At 32.8% G+C, this 13,421-nt stretch overlaps 1 protein-coding gene across 1 annotated transcript; it reads left to right on the forward strand.

The window, feature by feature from the left end:
- The first annotated feature begins 6,323 nt into the window (after positions 1–6,323).
- Positions 6,324–9,059, forward strand: LOC147403645 (protein SHI RELATED SEQUENCE 1-like). Its single transcript, XM_086439303.1, has 2 exons — positions 6,324–7,122; positions 7,757–9,059. Exons 1-2 carry the CDS (start codon positions 6,594–6,596, stop codon positions 8,143–8,145), a joined length of 918 nt encoding a protein of 305 aa, XP_086295429.1. The 5' UTR covers positions 6,324–6,593; the 3' UTR covers positions 8,146–9,059.
- The last annotated feature ends 4,362 nt before the right edge of the window (positions 9,060–13,421 follow it).

The raw sequence follows: 13,421 nt of genomic DNA on the forward strand, positions 1-13,421 counted from the left end.
ACACGACTCTTTCGTTAATAGTAATTTTGACTTTTATTTAAATGAAGTCAATGGTTGTTTCATCGTTTTGCATTGAACAATCAAAGAGTTTAAAAAATAATACTAATTTAGGATGAAGTTGGAGAGAAGATTCAGAAGATGATAAAAATAAAAAAATAAAATAAAAAGGAAAGATACAAAGTTAAAAAGATAAAGTAAGGTGTTTTGTTGAAAGTATGAAGTCCAATCCCATCTCTTTTACGTGGTGGGATTGGATATCTCTCCCCTCTTTCAGGGCCATTGAAACTCGATCTTAGGTTGGATAAGCCACATCAATCTTAGCCTAGTTGTTTTATTGATACCACCATCCCGTCACATGTCAAGGAAAAGGAAAATTTTGGTATTTTTTTCTGTTGATCTGATTAAATCCTCAAGCATCTAGGTCAGCATTAACACCTTCATAGCATTGATATCAACTAGCCCTCATAAGAATCATCGAAACCACCATTTGCAATACTTATTATTATTATTATTAAACTTCCAGTTGTAATGCATTTAATATGCTTAATCATATAAACTTATAATAGGTATATTATCATTTTCATATCAATAACCATTATAAGTTAATATAATTGTTTATTTCATGAAAAATAAGTTACCCTAGTTTCGATAATAATTTGACCTATCTCTTTGTGTTTTGAGATATTATTGAGATGCCCTAATTTTAAAATTGACGACATATACCACTTTCAACCTCTTCATCATTACCATAGTTTGGGTAATATAGGTACTTTTTTATTTTCATGATAAATAAGTTACATAGTTTGGGTAATAATAATTTGACCTATCTCTTTGTATTTTGATATATTATTTAGATACCCTAGTTTAAAAACTGATGAAATATAACTCTTCAAACTCTTCATCATTATAAATTTTGCCATATGGCGCACTCTCACTCCCCCACTAACTTTAGAATATCCTGTGGTTGACCACCACACAAAATATCAACCTTAATAATGATTTCTAACAGTTGGATCTAATTGATTTCAATATAAATTACAACCAATTGCAAATATTGGGTTAATGTCTTTTGAGAGTTATGAAAAACAAAAAAGTGTCTATCAATTAAACATTAAATCTAAAGGTCAAGATGTATCTTTAAAATCATGATATATCCTTGAGATACATAATTTACCTAGAAAGTAGGATTTATAATTTAACAATCAAAATTTCGTATTTTTTCTTAAGTGACTTGATCCTGACCTATAAAAATTAAGTCTCCAAATTAATCGTTTGTGAGAATGCTAAAATCCAATGTGTAGAAATCACCAACTAGGCATTTTCAGCACGATGAAAAATCAATATGGGATTTCAGTGAATCCCAATTGACCAATCCCCAAAAATCTATCATGGGTAGTTTTGTAAATTGGAGATGCCTTAATACACAGCACAATGTGAAAAAAGTTCAAATTTGACAGACAAAGAGTTCAAATATTTCATTGTCAATTTTTTTTTTTAGACAATCCGAAACTGTCAAATTAATGAAGGATGGGAGAAATTTGACAGCTCTTAACCATCAAATCTAAGAATATCTAGAATTTCAATGGTGCTAGACCGTCAAATTTTATTTTTTAAAATTTGTGGGCCTTAGCCCGCCAATTTTTTCTGTCGAATTTTTCAATTTTCACATAGTGTAGGTTCGTACAATTGGTAGGTCTAAAATTCTGCGAAATTTAGGATTGACTTTTCTATGAGCAAAAATATATTTCACTTGAAGATAGGTGGAGTCAAATTTGAGGGCAAAAACAATGTCTCTCACAACAGTATTTTGCCCTATTAATACAAGAGAGGAATATTTGTGAGCAACATCTTCAATTCCTCAATTACTCTTTTTTTTTATACAAAGTTTTGTGTTCATTTTGCCTGTAAAAAAAAGTCATGTTTATTCAATTATTATTTATTATCTCTCTTTCTTTTCTTTTCTTTTTTTTTTTCAATTTAATTGGGGTAATTTTTACATACCACTTCAAATTTTGGTAAATATTTGAGATATGCCTGTTTGTCTTTTCTATTTGGCAAAATACTCCTTGACCTCAATCTTCTTTTAGAGGCTAACAGAAAATGGCATAAATGCTTGTACCTTCAGTTATCCCGTAACTTTTTGCTTTTCTTTTCTTTTTAACCCAAAACTAGTCACCTTCAACCTCTAATATAAAGTTTTTCACACGCATCTTGAACATTATGAGCCTATTCTATCTCCTTCAAACGTCAAGATCAAGATAGAGATTTTAGAAAAAGTGGTGTACTAGAGGCCGAGGACTAAGGATAGAAGATGAGGTTGAATAGGTTAAAAGTAATTTTCTTTACGTAAAAAGAAAAAAATCAATGATTTTTATCTAATATCAAAGATAATGGCCTTTACGCTATTTTATGTTCAAAGTACACCGAGGTCGACGATATGAACATAAGGCTGTATCAAATATTGATCGAAACATGGACGGATCAGGGAGATGCATAAATCACCCTTTAATTCTGATGGACATATCTATAAAAATATAAATTAGTCAACATTCTTCCTTAAAGGGGAGGAGTTGGGTCAAATTTAAAATTCCATAACTTTTGATGTGATAACTTAGAATCTAGTTCGAGGACTTGGGTTTTGATAGGGACCGATTTGATGAACTATAGGGTCAGTTCTAGATCGACCATTTCTTGATGGGATGAGGTCCATATAAGATAAAATATAAGAAAATATGTAATCTATTTTACATATTTAGTTTCAATTTGACTAGACCAAAAATTGCAATTAGGGACTGTTTTGGAGAATATACCCAAAAAATGGTGTATCAATTTTGAGAAAATTGTCGTCTTTTACTTCACTACTTTAAATGATGATTTTTCAAAGAATCTTCATACGGTATCAACTTTAAGGCCTATAAAAAAAGGGAGCAAATCCTCTGTAGCATATTTCTCTTATAGTTCTTTGTAACTATTATCAATGGTTGAGGGTGTGCCACATCATTAAGATAGTTACATCCAATCATTTAAATATACGAGTTTAGTGATTTTTCAATTTCAAACACTTTTTTTTATAGTTGGGTATCCTTGTAGACAGAGGATCGGGCCCGTATCTGGGCGTTTGCTCAATCCATAGACCATGGTCTTGTCCAAGGACTCGTCTTGGGGCACATGCAATGCCCATTCATCACACGCACCAGGTAAGAGAGGGAGTGCCCTCACAGGTGGCCCCTGAGAAATTAATGCTTGTACTGGATATCGAACTCATGACCTACAAGCATTAACCACTTATCAGTTTGAATTATCGTTGAACCAAGAGCTTCGAGACCTAAAAGAGAAATATGCATAGAGGATTTGTTCCCTATAATTGTTAACATGTACTCTAAGGCACATGTTAAAGTGCATTAAATACACCATGGAAATAAATATTTGAATGTTTGTTTTAATAAAATTTGAGAGTATTTTTGGTAGAAAATTAGATTTTCAAGGTGTATTTAATGCATCTTGACCTGTGCCCTTAGAGCACGTGTTGTAAAAACCCTGAGAAAATTATTAAAATTACATGATGATTTCTCATAGCCTAAAGTCACTATGTAAAATTTGGAACACACAATTTGAGGATGCTACAAACTGTTCTTAATTTTAATTTTTGTTGCAATACAACAAGAATCAAAGTCCAATCAAATGTAAGAAAATATGTAAATAATAATAATATATTTTTTTCAAATGTATGAAGTTTCTATATATTTTCTATATCAATGTGTTTTGTTATATTGACCTGATCTAATTGATATTGGGTTGAATTTGGATCCTGAAATTAAGACTTGAAATATATATTTGACAAGGGTGCAACCCGTTTATTAACTATCGGATCAATTTTGAGTCTAATACATTACATATTGAATTGGTCGATTCAATCTCGAAGCAAATGGAGCGATTGGAGTAACAAAAAAAATACAATCAAAATCAAAGAAAGTAAAGAAGATTAGAGAACCTTAGCGTAGAGAGATACACTTATTCAAATTCTCTCCAACTAGAAATTAGGAAAAAAAAATATTTACAAAAAAGTCAATCCAAAATTTCACAGAATTCTTGATAATCAATAAGACAAATTCATATGTATTAAAGGCATCTCCAATTTACAAAATTACCCTCAACCTCAAGCTTTATGCGATACCAAGTTGACTTCTCGTGTAGGAAAAAATCTTTCATATAGGAAGGAGTTCGATTTAACGACATAGCCAACAGTCTTATGATTGCCTAGAATCCATCATTTTGTACAGTCCCTAAAGAAAAATAAAGTTACTAAACTATCTTGAAGTACTCAATATACATTATGAAATTTAAAAATAAATTCCACAAAATGAATCATGACCCCACTTGCATAGATATATCCATTAATTAATGCTGCACTACATGATAAGGTGTTTTAAAAACCAAGTCGAATTGTTGGTTTAACTTTGCAATAAAATCAGTTCAATTAATGAAGCTGCATTTGTCTCTCGTGAATTTTATAAAAATAAATTCTTATAATTTATGAAAATGAAATACATAATTACATGTATTTTTTTGAAAATGTAAAGTGGTCCAACCAAATCCTACTAGGTCCATCTAATTTGAAAAAGGGGGATTACATAAAGGATCCTGACGGAGGGATTTTTTTCTAATTAGTCCTTTAGCTTTGAGGAAGTTGATTTGTAAACTTTTTTATTTTTTAATGATCCCTTAACCTCATTTCATGTTAAAATATTTTTGAAATACTCAAAATACTCATTTTTCATCTTCTTCACATACTTAGATTTTCCAACGGGCGATTCCAATCATTTTCAATGATTTTTTTTTTAATTTATTTCATGATTGACTAATGGAAATGATATATTTCAAATTGTGAATATTCAAATGTTTTTTTTTTTTTTCTGACGATTTATAACAAAAAATGAAAAGATGAAGTTGAGATTTAAAAAAAATTTGTACACTATCAAACTCACTACTTTTTATTTATTGTCTAGTTCAACATTTTTATTGTTGAACTCACCATTTTTTATTTATTGTCAAGTTCTTCAATTTTATTTATTATCGAATTCACCAATTATTTTTTATTGTTGACCTCATCAATTCTATCTATTGTTGAGCTCACTAATTTTTATTGTTGAGTTAGATTTTTTTTTTTTTCTGTAAATGTTGAAGTTGAAAATAAAAAGTGGTGAGCTTGACGCTGGTAAAATCCACCCATTTTTTTTTCTGACTAAAATAATATGAAAAATGGACTAAAAACTTGACGTAACAATTCGTGTAGATGATTTTAAACCTAAAGAACCATCATTGTTCAATTTTCATTAGAAAATTAAAAAAAAAAAAAAAAAAAAATTCATAACTTTTTACATATATCTTCAAAATGTGTAAAAAAAACTCTTGAAAACGACTTCTTCCTTTTCAAATCCTTTCCATTGGAATAGAGTGTTCGAAACTCAATTAGGCTGCTGAAAATCCTATTATGTTGGACTTAAATGGTAATTTCAAATGGTTAGGGCAGTTTTGACATTTCAATCGTAAGAGATGTGTGAAGTGGGGTTCACGTTGAAAATTTAATTTCCTTCCAAAATTACCCTCATTTTTTAATTCCAAAAATACCCTATTTGATGTACGTTAACAAAAACCGATGATTTTTTTTTTTTTTTTTTTTTTTGGGGGTCAAATAATTGTTTCTAAATTATGTAATAAATAATAAAATTAATTAGTTAAACAATCTTCATTAAAAGGAAGGAGAGACAGAAACCCATGAAAGCCTGTTTAGGACGCAATGCAAGGGCCAATAAGCAAAAAAGCTGCTCTCTGTCACGTGTGTGCAAAGCAACCGTGTGATGAGAGAGAGAGAGAGTTCTGTTATTGTCTTAAATAGAGTTTGCAGAAGCGCTGTGTTTCCATGGCGGCGTTGCAGGGATTTGTAATTCCTTCTCTTTAATATCTCCAACACACAGAAATTAATTAAACAACAATAAGAACTCAGAATTCTTCATGAAGAAATAAACAACACAAAGGAGTCAGAAGGAATAAATTCCGAACCCCATTACCCCAAAAGTTTCAAAACTCAACACGAACATCTACTGAGTCGACTGTTGGACTGTATCAAATCCCACAATTACTACGTTTTCTTAGAATAAACCAAATAATATATTTTTATATAATTATTCTTTGGATAATGCATAAAAACTAAAAAGTAATGGGTTATACTTTTATTAGTTAATTTTTTAATTATAAACATCATCCAAAAATATCTTTAAATTTAATTTACAAAAACACAAAATATAAATACATTTTAGAGGTATTTAACTGGCATCCGAGTTAACTCGCTCGACTTGTAAAAAAGACAAAAAATGAACGTGTTAGGGCTGAGTTACCTTGAATTAACATTGAATCAATTTGAGGCAGCCGAGTTTTGAATCGACTCAACAAGTTCTAAAACTATGAAACAAATTCATCATCGCTTTCATTAGATCTTTCTCAATATTTCTCCAAACCCATCTCACCAAACTGAGCTTCTCTGCTATGGATTATCACCCCAAATTGAGATTTTACTCAGCTAATTGTTTAAGACAATGGCTGGGTTCTCTATAGGAGGAGATAATCAACAAAACCCAGACACCCAAATCCCTCCTGAAACCCTATTTCTTTATAGAAACGAACAGATCTCATCTTACAACAAGAGTTTAGAGCTATGGCAACTTCAACGTCAACACCAACAGCAACAGCAAGATATCTACAACTCATCAGCCTTAGGTGAAGGCCCTGGTGGAAGGATCAGCGGTTCAGATGTGAGGAGGATGATGATGAGGCAAGGAGGAGTAGGAGGGATGAGTTGTCAAGATTGTGGGAACCAAGCAAAGAAGGATTGTGTTCATATGAGGTGTAGGAGTTGTTGTAAGGGTAGAGGGTTTCAGTGCCAGACACATGTGAAGAGTACTTGGGTTCCCGCTTCAACAAGGAGAGAGAGACAACAAGAGCAACAGCAACAGATTGCTGTTGTTCAAGAACAGCAGATCCGAGCAGAGAATGTTAAAAGGCTGAGAGAGAATCCTGGTGGTTCTTCACTTGCTTGCACTCGTCTCCATAACACCACCACATCAGGTATAGTTCTTTATGCGTGTGTGTGTGTGTGTGAGAGAGAGAGAGAGCCACCTCGGTTACAGTGGTTTGTGTGTGAAAGAGAGAGAGAGAGAGAGAGAGAGAGAGAGAGAGAGAGAGAGAACCACCTCGGTTACAGTGGTTTGTGTGTGAAAGAGAGAAAGATCTCCTCACTCATCTCAGACAAAGTCCTTTATGTGTGTGTGTGTGTGTGTGTGTGTGGTGTGTGTGTGTGTGAGAGAGAGAGAGAGAGATCAAATCAAGATCGTTTGCGTGTTTTGATGAAAATGAAAGCAACCACCACCATCGTCACAAAGCAGCTTTTCTTCTTCTTTTTTCTACTGTTAGTAAGTAAAAATGACGAATCACATACAGTCCACTCTCTCTGTATTTTTTGTTGTAATTGTCCTCTCATCTTGTTGTTTAAGTTCATTTAGGGTTTAGAAGTGGGTAATGTTTTCTTTATTTGTTACTCCATGGAGTGTTAGGTTCTCCTCTCTCTCTCTCTCTCTCTCTCTGTGTTATAATTCTTCTCCATTCTGTAGTTCATTTAGGGTTTGGAAATAGAAAATCCTTCTCTGTTATCTGTATTTTAATTCTTCTCTATATCGTTTTTGCTGTTTCGGGTTCATTTTAGGGTTAGAAGTTGGAAACTTTCCACCCGAAGTGAGTTTACCAGCACACTTTCGTTGTGTCAAAGTCAGCTCAATGGACGACGCAGAAGATCAGTATGCATATCAGACGGCTGTGAACATTGGAGGACATGTGTTCAAAGGTGTTCTCTATGATCAAGGGCTTGATCAGACTCCTAACTATGGTTTTGGAGAATCCTCCTCTGCCGGAGCAGGAAGAGGAGTAGTAGGAGGAGCTCACCATAATCTCATCACTGCTGGCCCTACCAGCACTGTCAACACAAATACTATCACTACTGATGCAACTGCTGCATTACTGGATCCTTCTTTGTATCCAACTCCTCTAAATGCTTTCATGGAGGGTACGCAATTCTTTCATCATCCAAGATCTTAAACAACTCTCTCTCTCTCTCTCTCTCTCTCTCTCTCTCTCTCAATTAGCATTGTTGGTCTTAGAAGAACTTTCAACACCAATTGAACTAGAAAAAAAAAAGGAAGGATAATGAGAAAGGTGCGTGTTTGACTTTCAATTGCTTTTGCTTAGTAAATCAATGATCTTCTTCTTGTCATCTGTGTATGTGTGGGATGGCTTAGTCACTTGTTATTTGTTTCTTAGTAGTTAAGTCAAGTGTATAGTATTTCTCTTCTTATGTGCATGTGTGTGTACATTGTGGTTTGTGGGATAGCTCACCTGCTATTTGTTTTCTTTATAGTTTTTTTTCCTTGTTTGTTGAATTTGGTTTAATTTGCTTGCTTCTTGGTTTCATAAAAGTTGTGTGTCTACAGTTTCGTGTGAGGACTGGTTCACTTGTTATTTGTTTCTATATGGTTTAGTCTCTCTCTTTCGGTTGTTGAATTTTGTTTTGCTTTCTGGTTGGGTTTAAACATCAGAAGATGCTTTTATTTCCCTAGTTTACACGTTTGTTTACCGTTTCAAGATATGAAACGTAATCGGTTTCAAGTAAGCAAGATACGGTGGTTGGTCTGCTGGACTGATTGCTCGTACGGCTGCAGCACCTTCATTATTGACTGATTGAACCCACGACCTCCCACAACTGTCTTGTTTCTCTCTCCTCTATCTCTCTCATGATATAATAACAGATTTTATAAAGATTTAGATTAGGATTTTGATATATTACTTCCTAAATTAAGATTGATTGATTGTGATAGAATATCATATTATATAAATGCAATGTAATAAGGAACTTAAGGATACACCAAATCCATATTTATCGTATGCTGTATCTTTATTTTTTATACTCTATTGTATTTAAATATATATTTTTATTATAAGTTTCTATAAGAGGACATACATAGATGGGACATGCTTTGTTCTCTCACCCATTTTTTGATAAAATAGGAAATACTTCTGATTAGATTCTCTTGTGTAATGCATCTGCAAGTATTATTGCATTTTTATGTGTAAAAGAGAGCTAAAAAGAGAATTGAGGTGTGACCATCATAGTTTCCAAAGTTGGTATATGTGAAGGGAACGGAAAGATAGAAAAGATTTCCTTAATTTACAAACTTTCTGACCCATGACATGTTCTCTTCTGTTTTTTACATTATGAACCTTTAAAGATTAATAAGACCCATCTTGTATGAGTCATGGTTTCTTGTTTGGTTTATTTGTTTTTAAAGATATTTTTCCTTGCTATCCAAAGTTATATATTTGTTTTGAGATATTTTAGATAACATGCTTTCCTCCATATATGTGGTGTTTAATAGTAAAGAAGGTACTTTACTAATGTGTATATGGATAGCCCATACCAGGATCTCATGAAGATTTGGGTTATATTTATGCAGATTATTATTCTTTAATATTAGGACATTTCTATTAGATTATCCTACTTAGAATCATTTTTGTAATTAGAAGTTTCTTCCCCAATCTCACAATCCATAAAATAATAAATAAGTATTACCACTCAGACTTCAATGAAGCCTTTCTTTTTAGGTCTTATTATTGAATGGTAATGCATGAACATTCTATCCATGTTCTTATGGGTCTTCGATCCTCTCGTTCTTTTAGATCCTTCAACTTGAAAATTTCTTGACTAAAGTAATTGGGATCAAAAGAGATATATCTTTAGAGATATTCAATTAGAAAGCAAACCTAATTGGAAATATACTCTTATCCTAATTTATTTAATTGATTGATTTTTTTTTCCTAATTAGAAAATCATAATTGATACTAACTCTATAAACATTGTGGAGACCATCACCAAAACTTTCCTCTCTTAATGTTATATGTCCATAATGATCTGTATATATACTCCATTAGTCTGGGGTTATTAACAAAGAAAATCAAATGAATAATACCTATAGGCTCCTGTAAAATAGCATAGTTATGTGACCACTTCTATATGGCTATATCAGTCTGATATGATGAGAAATTTATAGAACTAACTCATGTTGATCCTACAAAGCTTGGGAAAGTTTATTTCTAAATATTATATTAAGAAACATGGACTCATGCATGAGAAGATGTAAGTCTTACTGGTGTCAGCTTTTATCAAATTCTTTCTTTAGATGGCGGAGTTGAATAAGGATTATTGTGAGTTCTAGCCCCACTTGCTCTAACGCATATAGTTGAGTTTGGGCTTGTATTCGCTCAATGCATCCCTGTTGTTTAGACCATCTGATAAGGATCCTTTATTAGTTATGTCAGGATTGATCGCATTTCCTAACCTGCCGTTCTTTTTCTTTGAGGAGAAAAATCACAACGCTTTAGCTTTATTTGTTGGGGAAGTACTAACAATTGATCTAGCCATGAGGAGAGGCATGAGGCTTAATGGTACGAAGGTGTGTATCTTTATTGATTTGCTGAAATCATACCTGAAGAGAATTTGGGTACGTTAAGTCGAATCAGGCTTCTTGCAGAAAATAGATTATGATTTGTAACTAGACTATTACTCCCATTGCTCGAAGAAAGGTCATCATAAAGTCTCGAGTTACTTAAATTTAAATTTGATCTTGAAATTTAGGAAAAGGTTTAGCCAAAAGTGACAGATTCAATTTGGAGGCCCAAAAATAATTATCTGAAGATCCAGGAGAAAGAAGACAATTCAAATAAAGAATAATCTAAAATCATATTAGAACATCCAGGTAATATTCAAGTATATATTGGAGAATGGAGACTAATATGAATTCTGTTATGTTTGTGCCTTGTCTTTTGTTTTGAACTTAGAATTAGCTTTGTATTGGCATAAAGGACTGTACAACAAGTACTTAATCCATGGGTGTAGGGGACTATAAATTCATCACCAATTCGTTTTAGAGTTTTCTAGCAATGATGAATTTTTTTTTTTTCCAGTTTTTATGAGAGTAAGATTAAGAGATTGTAACCCTGGTTTTCAAAATATCGATATAGTGAAAGGATCGTCATCGCATGTGGATGTAGACAATCTTGTTGAACCACGTAAATTCAGTGCCGTGCTCTCTTTTCTTTTTTATTTGCATTTTATCTTTTATTGTCATCGTCAATTCTCACTCCCATTTTTCTACAATCTCAAATACAAAATCCTAACTTAAGAATTATGTCATTTGTTACCAATTTGGAGATATGCCTAATAAATCTATGGAAACAAATAAAGTTAAAACTCCAAAAGTTCTCAGGAAAAAAATTGGAAGGAAAATTGAAGTAGACAGAATTGTAATTGATTGAGAATTGGGGGTGAGCCATGGCACCTTGAATTGATGGGAAACCAAATAATCTCCTTAAGTCCTCCCTAATTGATGCAATGTATATGAGCTGATTTTTTAGGATATTGAGGTGTCTTCTTGGTGAGGAATTGCTTGTTTTTTATTTATTCATTGAATGTTCATTTTCGAAGGAGTTGTTGTTTTATTTTAGCCTGTTGTGGAATGTTAATTCCAGTGGTGGGAATTGTTTCATTATAAATGCATGAAAACACAAAAAGGGGGAGACTCAAAACTAGCAATTATTTGCTAAATAGTGCCATGCATGGCTGCTTGTGTGGGAGATTTGAGTGTCTCAAAACTGTGCAATTTTCGAAGGCAGGAATTCTAGCCCCAAGTTTGTTGGTTTATGGCCCTAACTTAAGTTTTTTTTGGGTTATCTTGTGGACGGGGTTGTGGGGGTATCTTTGTCCTAAGATGCCATATATATATTCCAAGTTCAGAAACCCTAAAAGTTATATTGTATTTCGTAGTTTTCATCAATAAAGAATTATCATCGTTGCTCGTGGACACAGTCAATTTTGCCGAATCACATAAATCTCTTGTGTACTTTGTGTTCTTTATTTTCTCTGTTTGAATCTTCGTAGTTTATTTATCTTGATTGGTCGAAGAGAGCTTTTTCACTACAAAGTTTCTGATGTTGAAGGTAGTAAATTAGATTAAGGAGATGAGTTTAACGAAGAAGACAATGGAGAAGAAAGAGAAAATGATTTGTCTAGAGATGAATGTCTCAGCTATGATTATCATGGTGGCCCCAATTAGATGTACTGTTTGGAAAGACCTCCCCCCTCTTGGATTAAAATAAATGTTACTCAAGGGGAGGTAGGAGTGAGGTTAGATATTCAGAAATTCAGGTGGTGCTGATCGGTTTCAGCTCCTTTTTTTTAAAAATATGACGTATTATGTTCCAGAATTTAGAGCTCTCTCTGAAGGTTTTGATCATACATCCAAAGATAATGTGTATATGTTTTATCATTGAAAAAATGAATTCTATTCCAACTTGATGAGTTTACAAGAACCCTAATAGGGTTTAAATAGAAGGTTACATGACTATTAGTTGTCTTGGTTGTATAAGATGACGTTTTATTCAAAAATGGCTTGTAGTTACTGCCTAAGCTAAAGATGAGTGCAAGTAGGAGAATATATAAGTAGTGTGGAGTAGAAGGTTGTAGGAGCATTAAGCTTTATTTCAAATTGATATAGTCCTTAAAAAAGGGCATGGGCCTTAACTGAGCCAGTAGGGCTTGATCATAAAGGATTTAAAGGCTCAAAATAGAAAGGTTGTTCATGGAGGGTCCAAACACTCATAATAAGGAGCTTAATCACAGAGGATTCAGAGGCTCAAAATATGAATCTTAATCACAAATGACTAAGTTGGTCTCAAACTTAGCCAATTAGGCTTGTGAATTAAATAGGCCCTTGTGAACTGTCCTTGGGACCCTTTTGGCTTTGATACTATGTTAAAAAAAAAGAAAAGGTAACTTCTATTCAAAAGGTTTCAAGAATTCTATTAGAGTTTAAATAGAATATAACATACTCTTGAAAAAGAAACTTGAACTAGAAAATCCTAATTAAGGTCAAATTGTTATTCTAGTTTATACTTTATACTAACCACAATTAGAAAATCATAATATCCTTAAATAGAAGATTATCATAAATATGTTATTGCACCGCCAATTTTCCATTTTCATATTGTGATGAGAAACAAAGGAGATATTTTTATGACTTAATATTCAGGCGTGATTCATGTATGAGTACAACTTAGGGTTATGTTTTTGTTGGTTCACTAGGTTTGCTTTCAGACCATTAGCAACTAAATGAACTTTATAATATTCAACAGTCCATTTGGAAGTAATTTAGTTTTGAAAATCCATTTGTTGTTGATAATATTTTATATCTGATGAGGTTCTTAGGTTCAAGGCTGAGGTAAGGTTTTAATGAAAGTAGAGTTATTAATTTCCTTGTTCTTGA

The sequence above is a fragment of the Akebia trifoliata genome, chromosome 4 (assembly GCF_017979445.1).
Source record: "Akebia trifoliata isolate Shusen 1 chromosome 4, ASM1797944v1, whole genome shotgun sequence".
Lineage (NCBI taxonomy): Eukaryota > Viridiplantae > Streptophyta > Magnoliopsida > Ranunculales > Lardizabalaceae > Akebia > Akebia trifoliata.